This window comes from Rosa chinensis, chromosome 6, assembly GCF_002994745.2.
Source record: "Rosa chinensis cultivar Old Blush chromosome 6, RchiOBHm-V2, whole genome shotgun sequence".
Lineage (NCBI taxonomy): Eukaryota > Viridiplantae > Streptophyta > Magnoliopsida > Rosales > Rosaceae > Rosa > Rosa chinensis.
In genome coordinates this window covers 39,628,958-39,643,645 of record NC_037093.1, presented here as the reverse complement: position 1 = coordinate 39,643,645, position 14,688 = coordinate 39,628,958, and the positions used below count along the sequence as shown (strand labels likewise).

Below are 14,688 nucleotides of genomic sequence, written 5' to 3'. Positions count from 1 at the left end.
GGAGCTGTTGTCGAGAGGGTTGAAATTGGAGGAGGGAGGGAGTGACGTCCCGGCCAAACGACGTCGTGAAGGTGGGAGAGGCGGGAATCGCGAGGGTTCTAGAAAACGACGACAGAGGAGACGGTGGTGACGACGGAAGGCAAGTGTGATGACCAACCATGCCTACAGGAACTAAAACCACAATGCAAGCCGCTAAGAGTCCCAATTGAACTGCTCCGATCATCGATGCCTTCTCTCAAACTCATTTTCTCTCAGTCTGAAGAGAACACGATAACAACAGGAAGAAGAAGAAGAAGCAAAGGAAATAAAAGAAAGCTTTGTGTCTATTAAATATTTGGTAAGTTTGAACGGAGACAAGCGGCCGGAGATGATGCAAGCGGGTCAGGTCGGAGAAGAAGGGAGATGACCGCCGGAGAGTGGCCCAATTAGATCTGGTTGTTACCGGCTGGGGTGAGAGAGAAGATAAAAAGAGTTTTTTAACTTTTATTTTTATTTAATTAAAAGGGTAAGTATGGAAATGAAAAAAAAAACAAAACAAATTTTTAGGAGTTTTTCTTCAAACATTTGATTTCAAAATTAAGTTACTAATTACCAACCAAAATTTTTAGTTTTTATTCATATCTATCAAATTCAATATTTCAGTTTTCGGTATTATTAACTTTAAAACTACTAATTCTTTGTAATATAAATTAAAACAAACACTAACTTTATAACAACTAATTCTTTGTAGTATAAATTAGAACAAGCACTACTAGGTTTTTCAATTTTATAGTCGTAAACTTTGTATGCATCTACTTATTATAGTTTTATTTTATACATATGACATCAAGTTTTAGCTATTTTTAATCAAACTATATTATTTAATCATCTTTGACCAGGTTACTTAAAGTACATGTGCTAATAATGTAGTATATGCAATAATGTTCATACTATTATGAACATTTATATGTTTATCTCTTAATATACATGTATGCGTATTGAAAATTATAATATATAAAACTAATATTTAGATAATCGGTAGATTCGGTATTTACCAAAGGAAAATTTTCAGAAATAATACTTGAAGTTTGGCCCACTATTAATTTCTGTACTTGAAGTTCTAAAATATAAACTTTGGTACATCAAATTGCAAACCCAACCCAGTATATGTACACGACGTCAATGACGTCGTTAGTTTGTGTGACACGTGTCATATTTTGAGGGGTAAAACGGTCTCTCTCTCTCTCTCTCTCTCTCTCTCTCTCTCTCTCTCTCTCTCTCTCTCTCTCTCTCTCTCTCTCTCTCTTTCTCTCTCACTTCACTTTGTTGGTTTTGCCTCTTAAATCCCAAGCCCTTCTGCTCATAACCACCACCACTGCCGTCGATGCCTCCACCCCCAACCTCACCACCTGTCCCTACCACACCGACTTCACCCTCTTCTTCTTGATTTAGTCTTGCTCCTTCCTCGGCGGCTGCTCTCTACACCTCCAGCTCTTCTACCACGCCTTCTACTCTCCCCCACCTTCTTCTTCCTCTCCTTCTTTCCACCTCAACATCAAGTCTTCTGTACGGACACTAGAGATTGAGCTTACCTCGATTGTCAGAGAAGTGGAGGAAGAATGGAGGCTTTGAATTAGGGCGAGAGGGAGCCAGACGTTGCAGTTCTCTATGAGTTTTGAATCGCGAGGACGTTGAGGTCGCCGCCAGGGAAAAAATTCGATCAATTGGGCAGTAGTGGAGGACGTTGAGGTGCCGCCGGTGTAATAAGGAACACTTGTCGTAGTCGAAGGACCCGAGGAAGGACGGCAAAACTGGTGGTAGATTTTGGGTGGTGGACCAAAGGTGATTGGTGATGAGGATGGGGTTGAGTTTGGTAGGTGTGGATTTGGAAGGTGGAGGAGATGTGGTGGTCGTGGCCATAGAAGAGAGAAAGAGGATGGGTTTGGAAGGTGGATGAGATATGGTGGTCGTGGACATGGAGGAGAGAAAGGGGATGGGTCTGTGTACATAGAGAGAGAGAGAGAGAGAGAGAGAGAGAGAGAGAGAGAGAGAGAGAGTGTGAGAGTGAGAGTGAGAGATTGAGGAAACTGAAAGTACTAAATTACCCTTTGACAAATGAACAATGACATAAGGGTTAACACCGTTATTGACGTCGTGTACATATATTGGGTCGGGCTTGCAATTTGATGTACTAAAGTTTATGTTTTGGAACTTCATGTACATAAATTAATAGTGGGCCAAACTTCAGGTACTATTTCTGAAATTTTCCCTTACCAAAACTAAGCCAACTTTTTCGGTAATTTTTTATTTCAATTTTATCGGTATCGATTATCAAAAAATCAGTTTACCAAACTTTAAAATATTGGTTGGTATTCAATCAGTTTGGTAATTACCAAACCAAGTTGCAGCCATATAATTTACTATGTGGGGGTACATATTAGTGTGCTCTAGACTCTTTCTATTAACTTATGAGAGTTTCTATTGGGACCTCCAAATCTGCTCACTTGACCTCACACTATTATGAATTATTAAATGACATATATAACCTACTATAAATTGACTATTAAGGACAATAATTATACCAAAAAATATTATATTTATTTTATGTAGACTTTCCAATTCAATAATATTAGATTGTATTCCTTATTATTTTCCTTATATATTTTCATTTTCCAATTTCACTACATACTCATTAAAGCATTCATATATATTTAATAAGAATTAAAAATATGATTAAGATCATGTGACATAAAAATGTATGATATATATGTTGAACGTATATTGGTGAGGGGAAACAAAATAAATCCTCTTATGATTTATGACCTAAATCTAAGTCAATCCATTATATTTTGGAAAAATAATAATAATAAAAATATTTAAATAATTAATCATGTGGTACAAAAAATACAGAAAAAAATAAACATTAAAAAACAAATGATTTTTTTTTTAGAATAAAAACAAAATGATTTCTTCATTTTTTGTTTGCACAGCTAAAATAGAAAAAAAAAACATAATAGTTCATGGCATTTTATTATTGATTAGACATTAATTTTTGAAACTCAAGTTTGATTAAGAAATGTATATTTAGTTAAGATTTATAGAGTGATTAAATCATTGAAATGACTAAATTTTATTTTAAAGATAATTAATAATTTGTTTGCAAATTGGGGACGGATCCGTGACATCATAAATTATAGTTAAAATTATACTTCAATTACCAACCATTAGATTAAAAGATTATCAATGGATGAGATTAGTCATAAAGAATATATCATTACCTATTATTTTTCTTTTCTTTTCTTTTCTTTTTAATTAATTAATCAAATCTATTTATTATGATTTAATAAAAATCAATAATTGCTATTCTGATTTGGAATACAATTAAGGAATCAAATCTTTCAATTGTTTTCCTATTGAAACTCATCTACTCCTCAAAAAAGAAAAAGAAATCGATCAGATGAGGCCTTTGATGAACTAAATGAAAACTTTAACAAATAAATGAACATGAAAGAATTTTACACAACGTCAACTACTCAACTAGATATCATGAGACCTGATGTTTATCATCAACAAATGGCATGAACTGTACAATATTTAGAGCAAACAGAAAGAAAAAGAAAAGAATTAAGGGTAACCTATTGGAGATATGCAATGAAAATATGATGAATCTTGATTTTGCTCTGTCATCTTGATGAGGAAACGGTGAGAAAGAACCAATCAGTTTTCATCATGCTTCGTCAAAGGCCTCATCTGATCGATTTCTTTTTCTTTTCAATAGATGAGTTTCAATAGGAAAACAATTGAAAGATTTGATTCCTTAATTGTATTCCAAATCAGAATAGCAATTATTGATTTTTATTAAGTCATAATAAATAGATTTGATTAATTAATTAAAGAGAAAAGAAAAGAAAAGAAAAATAATAGGTAATGATATATTCTTTATGACTAATCTCATCCATTGATAACCTTTTAATCTAATGGTTGGTAATTGAAGTATAATTTTAACTATAATTTGTAATGCCACGGATCCGCCCCCTTGCAAATTATATGAGTGAGGTTATTTGAGAAAGTTTAGTGAGGTTTAGCGAGTAAATTTAGTATTTGAAAATTTGATAAGAGGTGTAAAAAGCATAGATGTCAAGTGAGCAAATTTTGGAGGTTCCAATAAAAAAAAACTCTTAACTTATTAAGTTTAATGCTGCTTTTAAAGTTATTTTTATTGAGATTTGTGTTGTATAAACGGCTTTTCATTAAGAAAAAAAAAACCAACAACAACAACAGTGGCAAAAATGATAAGAGTACTGACTACTTAATTTACTATTGATGTGGTATATATGATAACAGTGGCAATCTCCAAGTCCACCCAAAATCAAATAGAATTTTGATGATGCATGCGATGAGAAAAATGGTAGAAGAGGATTGGTGTAGTGTTTTGTGATCATAATGGGGCTTTATTTCGAGCGATATCAATTAAATCAGTACAAGGTAATTTCTCTTCATTTGCAACTTAAGCGTTAGTAATTGAAAGACGACCACGTCCTCACCTATGTGAGGCTCTGGGCTCAAATTCTGATTAGTTGTTGGCGTTATGCACCTGATGTTTCAAAAGTATCGTTCACCACCTTTATAGGGATGCCAACATATCATGTGTAAACCTTGTACCTACACTAGTTCCAAAATCAAACCAAAAGACTAGAAATAATATTAGAAGCAATATCACACAGTTGCACTAGCAACGCTTCCCTCTTTGCCAAGTTTAGAGGATAAGTGACACTGAACCTTGCAAATTCACTTCCACAGATCTTAACTTGTTCTGTAGCATCACTTGCCTTGCGTCCTGCAGAGTCGAAGTTACCATTTTCCAAATCCTTGATTGACTCTTGAAGTGCCTGTCTTGCAGAACCGTAGTTGCTTTCGCACAACTCACCAGCTGATCCGAGTACCGTTCCGTTTGTAAGCAGTTAGTTCAAGATGTACGTGTATGTGCTTGATGCACTAGCTTCTGCATGCTTGTTTCACCACAAGGGATACTAGACCCGTTGTATCAGATTTTTCGCTTGTTTTATCGAATCGGAGGTAGATACACAAAGATCATAATATGGGGTGGCATCTCATACTTTCTGTATCAAAGAATTTTCAGCTGCTACAATGGATAATTGGTTGAAGAGGAAACAGATGGACAAGGGCAAAAGGAGTGACAGAACTGTAGTATGAAATAAACGTTTGTTCTACGTATGTGCTTGATGTTAAGGAGGTTTGGCCGAGGGTATTTATAATGCGAGGATCAAAATTCAAGCCTACTGAAATTTGCAAATCACACCCCCTTTCATTTTTTTAATAATATTTCATCTCAAATTGTTTTGCACTTCTTAAAATACCATCAAAAGTCAAATTTTCATTTTGGCTCTCTCTCTCTCTCTCTCTCACGCGTTCTCTTCTCCAAAATCACGACAACACTTCCTCTTCTCTCTTTCTTCTCCAGACAAACTCAATTGAAAATTGACCAACCTCAACCTTCATCTTTCCAAACCAGGTCAAATCCCAACTTTTCTCTTTGCTATCTCACTATATCTACTGTAATTTCATGTTTAACTTTGTTTTTCTGTTCTGCAATTCAATTGTTCTTACTGTTCCTTCTCTTCTGGCTCATATCAAATTGCACAAGTTTCTTTCTTTATGATTTGTGGGTAATATGTTTGCTGATAAATTGAGAAATTTGGAGTCCTTATTGCTTTTCGTAATTTGGAGATTGAAAAAATTGGGTTGCTTTTATGCCCAAAATCAGCTACTGAGGAGGTCACCAGTACAATGGAAGAAGAGCTCGTGGATGCTGGGCTGCAAATTTCTATGTCTTTAGATGATATGGAAGAAGACTTACATCCTAATGATTTGGAAATTACTAATAATGGAGATGGGACTTGGAAATTAGGTTGTTTTTTCTAATGATTTGGCATCCAATACATACCATGCCCTTTGTTCAATGAATAATGTAAGCTGACTCTTTGTCTACATTTTGCTTCAGAGAACAAGAAATTTATGATAGCTTTTTGTGCAACATGGCTTGGACTACATTATTTTTGTATCTCTCACAGTAGAGGAGAGTTTTGTAGATGACGTAGGAAAGGAGATGGCATAGTTTGTGTATTTACATTTTGTAGTGTCATGCATACAGAAAGATCCCATTTATTAAATTCTTGTAACTAGCGTTTTAGTGTTTGTTGAACTCTTGGAGAAACTGTGGAATGTCAGAATCTATATGGATACGAGTTTCAATTTCAGCTATCAGTTTCATGTATTTAATTCTTTTACTTAGAGCATAAGTACACAAAATGGTATCCCACCAGATCACTTTCATGTAAATAAGGAGAAAGTATGGTTAGGAAACAAAACCATGTGTCCATTCCCTCATGATTTAGAGGGGAACATGACCAATTTACATGGAACATGACAAATTGCCCATCTAGAAACGCAAAACACAAAACCATAAAGTACCAGCTGCCAATCCAAGTTTCACTTAGGGTGGTGTCAATAACCCCCAAATCGGTAAAGCTAACATATAACACAAGTGAAAAGTTGATTTGCAAACACTAAGTCTTATCAATATCTTCATCTTCAAACTCCATGCATCAGCACCACCTTCATCCTAATCTGCAGCTGCATAGGCTCATCAGGCATGTACTTGAGAATCAAATCAGCTTTGTCATCCTGATAGTCACGAAGGCCAACAAGAATGATATGCCCAGGTGCAATCCAAACCAACAAGAAGCAAACTTTTGGGTGTGCAGTTTTGTATATTAGTGGAAACCAGCAGCTCAGTATTAACAAACTTTACAGCAAGTGAAGCTGCACAGGGAATCACTCAAGGAATGTGCTGGATCAGTGGAAACCACAAGAGTGGGATGCCCATTGTTAGCAAACTTTACATCAAATGATGACAGAACCCGACCAAAGCTTCACCCCGAAACCCGGATACGAGACTGTGGGGCCCACTTTAAGTGAAATCCTACCGAAAAATAGGCAAAACCTCCCCTAAAATAGGCTACCCAAAATTTCACAAATCTTGGACATGAATAGTAATAAGTTCCTACTCAGATACACATTCCAATATTTACATTCCATGTATATAAGTTACATTTAGGAAGTACGAAATCCACCATAACTTCAATTATGGTTACAGATTCTCAAGCATTAACAGTCCCTAAATTAAAAGGTTATCAGAGCAGTGCTACATAACTAAGCCAATATCATACAAGGTAGGTTAAGTATTAACCTATAGTCAAAACAGAAGCGTTGATTCCTATGCCTCGAGTTCTTGGACGCCATCTCGGCAAATCTGAAATCTGGGCATTTGAAACTGAAGGGCCCAGGGGAAAGCATTTAAAGTCCGTTAGAGTGAGTGGACAAAACTGAAACAAGTTATGAAATAAATAATTGAATGCTTCCTGATTTTCTCATTAACAAAAACCGACATGCAGCGAGATTTACAAAACTGTTTCCAACTCAATCCTTTTATATCCTTCTTAAGAAGACTCATTCGATGACTAGAGAGAACTGCTGTCTAGTCATCTCATGCCATCTGGAGGGGACTGCCGCCTAGATGACACATCGGAGGGGACTGCTGACCGAATTTAGGAGGCGGTGGTTAGAGAGGACTGTTGACTAACCACAAGTAGTTAGAAGGGACTGCCGACTAACTAACCCATGTCATCTGGAGGGGACTGCCGACCAGATGACTCACAGGAGGGGACTGCCGACCGGGATATAGTCTGCAGGGGACTGCCGACTAGACTATTACCTAGAGGGGACTGCTGACTAGGTAATGTACGCATGCGCCGGAACTAGCCTCCTTGTCAACTCCTTTCTTTAAATTCTTTTCTTTTCACAAAAACCACATTTACTCAAATAATAATCCATTATAAATTTAATACTGTGCTGCATGCATTATGTAAATAAAATAAAAGTCCACTCACAGGTGAATCTCACAGCTAATCCTGCTGCCTGCTCGTATCCTCCTCGCTCGAGGGATCAATACGTCTTGTAGCAAATGGACAGGATATAATTAACCATAATAAGTAAATAATCTCAAAGTCAAAACTCATTCCCTCTGGAATTAATATTCGTTACTAAAAATTCTTACAAAAAAATCCCATACTTAAATTTGGAATTAAAATTCTCGAATTCGAATTTTCTTAACGACTTCCACATCCTCAATTAATCTTTAACCTTCACAAGGATAGTTCAATAACTTAGCCAATTTAATTCAATTACTTAACCAAAACTAACCACCAAATATAAAATGATTTCCTTTCCAAACTTCTAAATTCTTCCTTAATTTTTTTTTCCTTTTCAATTCACAATTCCATCCAATTTCTCCACCAACAATTAGTCATCAAGGTTATAAATACATTTTCTTCCAAATTTCCAATTTCTCTTTTGATATTCTATAATCCATTCTACTTCTCCAACCTCCCAACGATTTCAACTCAAAATAAGCACAACCAGTGACAAACAAGGGCTCCCAACAATAAGTATAATTAACAGCTAAAATAAAGCATTTCTAATGAATTGATGGGGCCTCTAAATGCCACCAACAGTGGTGGCACATGGCACTCACACGCCTCCACTCCAGCATCCAAAACCGGCCACAAAAACTTACCTACACAATCTCCACAACTAGCCCAACAAAATATATACCTGCAACAACCACCACTTCTAAGCAGAAAATGCCGGAATTTCACTCCTAAATCAAGAAATCGGATGGTTACTGTTCATCATCAATCTCACCTCCTCTGGCCAAATCGAACTGCAACAAGGTTGGAAATATGTTTAACACTTCACAAAGAACCAAAATCACAAGGATTTCCGGCTGGAGACCACCGGAAATCGAAAACCCAGTCGAAAATTCCCAAACCCCGATCGTTATTTCTCAAAAAAATTTCTCAAATCAAGGCCACCCAATGAAAATCGCTTATCTGAGATGAAAGAGGAGGAAGAAAGGAAGCTTGCCGACCGGTGAGACGACCTAGGGTGGCTTGACAGCGACGGATTTGCAGGATTGTCTTCTCCGGTCACTGTGCGCATGAAAAGGAAAGGGGGAGAAGAAGAAGATCGGGCTTTCCCTATTTTTCTTGTTATATATGTCACTTTCTCTCTCTTCCCAAAATAGAAACCACTTAAATAAAACCCACTAAGTATAGTAACTCCTATTTTAGGTCATAACTTTCCCGTCGAAATTCCCATTTACACAAACTATGTGTCCACGAATTCGATTTTCCGTAAACTACGACATTGTCGAGGAAATTCCCAACTTAACAGACAAAATAAAAAGTCAACTCCTCGGTCAAAACCAGTAAATGTAACTAGTAAAAATTTTAAGGTACGGGGCATTACAATCTCCCCTCCTTATAAAATTTCGTCCTCGAAATTGTACCTGTCATGGAAAAAGATGTGGGTGCTGCCGCCTCACTTGCTCCTCTGGCTCCCAAGGAGCTTCTTCAATAAGGTGATTCCTCCACAATACCTTAACCAAAGGTATTACGTTACTTCGAAGTACGTGCTCACGACGATCAAAGATCTGTACTGGTTCTTATTCATTTGATAGATCTTCTCTAAGTTTAATGGGTTGAGATGGTAACACATGTGAAGCATCAGCTATGTACTTGCGAAGCATGGATACATGGAAGACATCATGTAATCTAGATAGTTGTGGAGGTAAAGCCAAGCGATAAGCAACAAGACCAATTTGTTCCACAATTTCATAAGGGCCAATATACCTTTGACTAAGTTTCTCATGTTTATCAAACCTTACCACACCTTTCCAAGGAGATAACTTCAAAAACACCCAATCACCGACTTGAAATTCAAGATGTTTCCTGCGGTTATCAGTGTAGCTCTTTTGTCTGTTTTGGGCCGTCTTGAGTCTCTTTCTAATCACCTTAATTTTATCCGTTGTGATTTCAATAATTTCAGGACCAATAAGTTGTCTTTCTGCCACTTCATCCCAACACAAGGGAGTCCTACACTGTTTCCCATATAAAGATTCGTAGGGAGGCATACCAATACTCGAATGATAATTGTTGTTATATGCAAACTCCATCAAAGCCAGGTGCTTATCCCAACTTCCTTTAAATTGTAGAGCACAAGCCCTCAACATTTCTTCCAAAGTCTGTATAGTTCGCTCAGATTGCCCATTAGTTTGAGGGTGGAAAGGGGTGCTAAATTGTAGTTTTGTCCCCATAAGTTTGTGAACCTTCCTCCAAAACTTTGATGTGAAGCGGGCATCGCGATCGGAAACAATAGACTCGAGCACACCATGAAGCTTTACAATCTCATCCACATACAGCTTTGCTAACTTTTCCATACTAAAGGTTTCTTTAACCGCCAGAAAATGCGCGGATTTGGTGAGTCGATCCACAATCACCCAAATACCATCATTTCCATCCTGGGTATGAGGTAACTTATAAATAAAGTCCATTGTGAGATGTTCCCATTTCCATTCCAGAATTGGCAAAGGTTGTAACAAACCCGACGGCTTCTGCCTTTCCGCCTTCACTTGTTGACACACTAAGCATTTACTCACAAAGGCTGCAATTTCTCTTTTCATGTTCGGCCACCAATAATATTCCTTGAGAGTTCGGTACATTTTTGTACCACCAGGATGTAGAGCATATGCGGAATTATGAGCTTTATTAAGTATTTATTGTTTAAGTGCTTCATCATTAGGAACACAAAGTCTTTTTCCAAGAACTAAAGTTCCATATCTTCGAATAGAGAAATTAGGTTGCAAACCGCTACGAACACCTTCTTTAATCCTCTCAATTCTTGGGTCAAGAGATTGTGCCTCACGCACTTTATTTATGAACACTGGCCTCACATGAAAGCTAGCCACCAGGGTACCAACCTCATCAACCGATAACTCAACCCCAGTTGACCTCAATTCAGACAATAGCGATACCCGAATGGTCCTTAAATATGACAAAGTTACGGAGGGGTTCCTGCTGAGTGCATCCGCCACCATATTCGCCTTCCCGGGGTGGTATTCAATGGTAAAATCATAGTCTTCAATCAATTCCATCCATCTTCGTTGTCTTAAATTTAAATTTGGCTGTGTAAACACATACTTGAAAATCTGGCATCTGGCTCCATACAGATAATGCCTCCACAACTTAAGAGCAAACACAATAGCTGCCAACTCTAAATCATGTGTCAGGTAATTCAACTTATGTGGCTTCAATTGTTTAGAAGCATAAGCAATTACGTTACCATGCTACATTAAGACACATCCCAAACCTTGTCTAGAGGCATCACTGTAAATTACATACTCCCCACTATCATCAGGCAAGGAAAGAATTGGAGCACTAGTCAAACAACTGTTAAGTTCCTGGAAGCTCCGCTCACAATTTTCAGACCAAACAAATCTGACACCCTTTCTAGTTAACTTGGTAAAAGGAGCAAGACGTCGATAATAACCAGCAAGACCCAATAAACTACGAATTTCTGTCACATTGGTAGGTTTTTCCCAATTTAACACTGCTTCAACTTTTTGAGGGTCGACGCTAACACCTGCAGCTGAAATGACATGTCCCAAAAATGTCACATGGTTAAGCCAAAACTCACACTTACTAAATTTAGCATACAACTAGTGTATCCTCCGAGTCTCCAACACAATACTCAAATGTTCAGCATGTAACTCATCACTCTTAGAATAAACCAAAATGTCATCAATAAACACGATCACAAAGCGGTCAAGGTACGGGCGAAACACCCAGTTCATAAGATCCATAAAAGCAGCAGGTGCATTTGTCAACCCAAAAGGCATAACAAGGAACTCATAATGACCATAACGTGACCGAAAGGCAGTTTTAGCTACATCCTCCTCCTTAATCCGTAACTGATGATATCCAGACCTCAAATCAATCTTTGAGAATACTTTTGCGCGCCTCAACTGGTCAAACAAATAATCAATGCGGGGCAAAGGATATTTATTCTTTACAGTAACCCTGTTTAGTTTCCGGTAATCAATACAAAGCCTTAAGGTACCATCTTTCTTCTTCACAAACAATACAGGTGCACCCCAGGGAGATACACTAGGTCGTATAAATCCTTTATCAGTTAACTCCTGTAACTGTAAGTACAACTCCTTTAGTTCTGCCGGTGCCATTCTATAAGGGGCTTGAGAGATGGGTGTTGTACCAGGAAGTAAATCAACCAATGGTAAAGTCTATCTCTGGTACAGGGGGCAAACAAGGAAATTCATTTGGAAATACATCTGGATAGTCACCAACAATCAGAATTTGGCTAAGATCCAAAACTTCAGTATCTGTATTCACCACATGTGCCAAATAAGCGTGGCAACCCTTACTCAACATCTTCTTAGCAGTTAAAGCTGAGATTAAGCAAGATGGGAGAACCTCCCGTTCACCATAGAAGGTGACAATTGGCTTATCCGGACTCCGGAACAACACCGTACTACAAAAACAATCCACTAGGGCATGATGCATCCGTAGGAAATCCATCCCCAAAATTACATCAAACTCCACTAACTCAAATGGAATCAAATCAGCCTCTAACCAAACTCCTTCTACAAACACTCCACAAAAACGATAAACCCATTCAATTCTATGCATTTCTCTTGATGGTAAAACAACATGCCATTCTCCAGGAAGAAGATATGAGGGCACATTAGCAAAGAAAGCAAACCTCCTAGACATAAAGGAATGAGAGGCTCCAGGGTCAATCAAAATGAAAGTCGGTTGGCCAAAAATAATTAACATACCCATAATGACGTTCGGTGCAGTGCGATCCTCTTGCTGGGTCATAGCATGCAGACGAGCTTGGGTTACTGGACGCCCTCTCTGTCCTCGACTCGGCTGAGTGCTGCTCTTGCCTAACACGAGAACCTGTACTAACAGCACCCACGGTGGTCTGCCCCACAGTCTAATCAGACGTAGTAAGGACTCCCTGAGTCAACTGAGGGCAATCTCTCCTGTAGTGGCCCCACTGGTAACAAGTCCCCATACCTGCCTGACACTGGCCCATATGGTACCTACCACAAGTGGCACACTGGGGATAGTCTCTCTGAATCGGCTGTCTACTAGAAACTCCACTAAAACTAGCAGTGCCACCCCTGGACTACCTCCTACCAGACTGTCCAGGCAGCCTAAAGCGTCCCTTGAAGTGATGTCGAGAGCTAGAGTCTGAACCACTCGGTCTACTGCCCGATGATGATGCAGAACCCGAACTAGATGCAATTCTCTCGGATGGCCCCTGACTGGGTCCGCCACTCTCCAAAGGTCGGGAACCATCTAGGTATCTGGCCTCACATCTCATAGCAGCCTCCATAGCTAATTAAAAAGTCGGGAAATTGTGAGGCGCCAACCAGTCTCGATAAATAGGTAGGAGACCATCAATAAACTGCTCAACCTTCAACTTTTTTGTCGCCACCAACTCAGGTGCATACCGAGATAAAGCAATGAAACGCTCCTGATATTGCAACACAGTCATCTCTTCAGTCTGCTTCAACTGCATGAAACTAAGTCGTAGACGATGTTGGGAAGCCTGATTATAATATCGATTCGAGAACTCCGCCTTGAACTCTTCCCAAGTCATGGTAGTTGGGTCAAAACCCATATTCCTGGTACCCTGCCACCACAGCCATGCATCCCCGTCTAAGAAATCAATAGCCAAAGGAACCCTCCTAGCAGCTGGACAACCCAAAGACTTGAATACTCTCTCCATCCGAGTAATCCAATCTCCTGCTACGGACTCCGTAGGAGCACTGGAAAAAGTATACGCCGCATGGCGTCTAGCACGCTCTGCTATATAGTCAGTACTAAGATTAGGGAGTGCCGCTGCAAAATGCTCAAACAACCGTTCCTCGGTCCGTAGCAACCAACGAGGGACCTGCTCATCATCACCCTCACCAGCGGGTGAAGGGTCCCTACCAGCACGAGATCTGCGTCCGTGTCTCATTCCACCTAAAATTTTCCATGATTTAGTTACACCAAAGATATTTACACCAACAACAATCATCTTACACGCTTGATATGTATATCAGAACCGAAGAGTATATGATGGGGAACCGCTGCAGTCGGGCCATCACTCGGGAGGTACTGAATACAATCAAGTATGTAAGAAACTATAACAAGATATCGGCCACAGAATCCAGTAACCTAGTGCTCTGATACCAACTGACAGGAACCGACCCAACCTTTACCCCGAAACCCGGATCCGAGCCTGTGGGGTCCACTTTAAGTGAAATCCTATCGAAAAATCAGCAGAACCTCCCCTAAAATAGGCTACCCAAAATTTTCACAAAACCTGGACTTGAATAGTAATAAGTTCCTACTTAGATACACATTCCAATATTTACATTCCACGTATATAAGTTACATTCAGGAAGTACGAAATCCACCCTAACTTCAATTATGGTTACAGATTCTCAAGCATTAACAATCTCCAAATTAAAAGGTTATTAGAGCAGTGCTACATAACTAAGCCGATATCATACAAGGTAGGTTAAGTATTAACCTACGGTCAAAACGGAAGCGCTGATTCCTATGCCTCGAGTTCCTGGACGCGATCTCGGCAAATCTGAAATCTGGGCATTTGAAACCGAAGGGCCCAGGGGAAAACATTTAAAGTCCGTTAGAGTGAGTGGACAAAACTGAAACAAGTTATGAAACAAATAATTGAATGGTTACCCATTTT

General features: G+C 38.8%; 1 protein-coding gene across 1 annotated transcript; it reads right to left on the bottom strand.

Annotated features, from left to right (window-relative positions):
* Window positions 1–9,565: 9,565 nt before the first annotated feature.
* LOC112171315 lies at window positions 9,566–10,621 on the bottom strand. Its single transcript, XM_024308517.1, has 2 exons — window positions 10,229–10,621; window positions 9,566–10,000 (listed from the first exon to the last, which is right to left on the bottom strand). Exons 1-2 carry the CDS (start codon window positions 10,619–10,621, stop codon window positions 9,566–9,568), a joined length of 828 nt encoding a protein of 275 aa, XP_024164285.1.
* Window positions 10,622–14,688: the final 4,067 nt, after the last annotated feature.

Bases quoted from the DNA above. Each gene is read 5' to 3' on its own strand.
- LOC112171315 (XM_024308517.1), bottom strand. From the start codon at position 10,621: ATGTACCGAACTCTCAAGGAATATTATTGGTGGCCGAACATGAAAAGA. The intron at 10,001-10,228 runs GTTCACAAACTT...TATGGGAAACAG, and splicing joins CATCAAAGTTTTGGAGGAAG to TGTAGGACTCCCTTGTGTTG.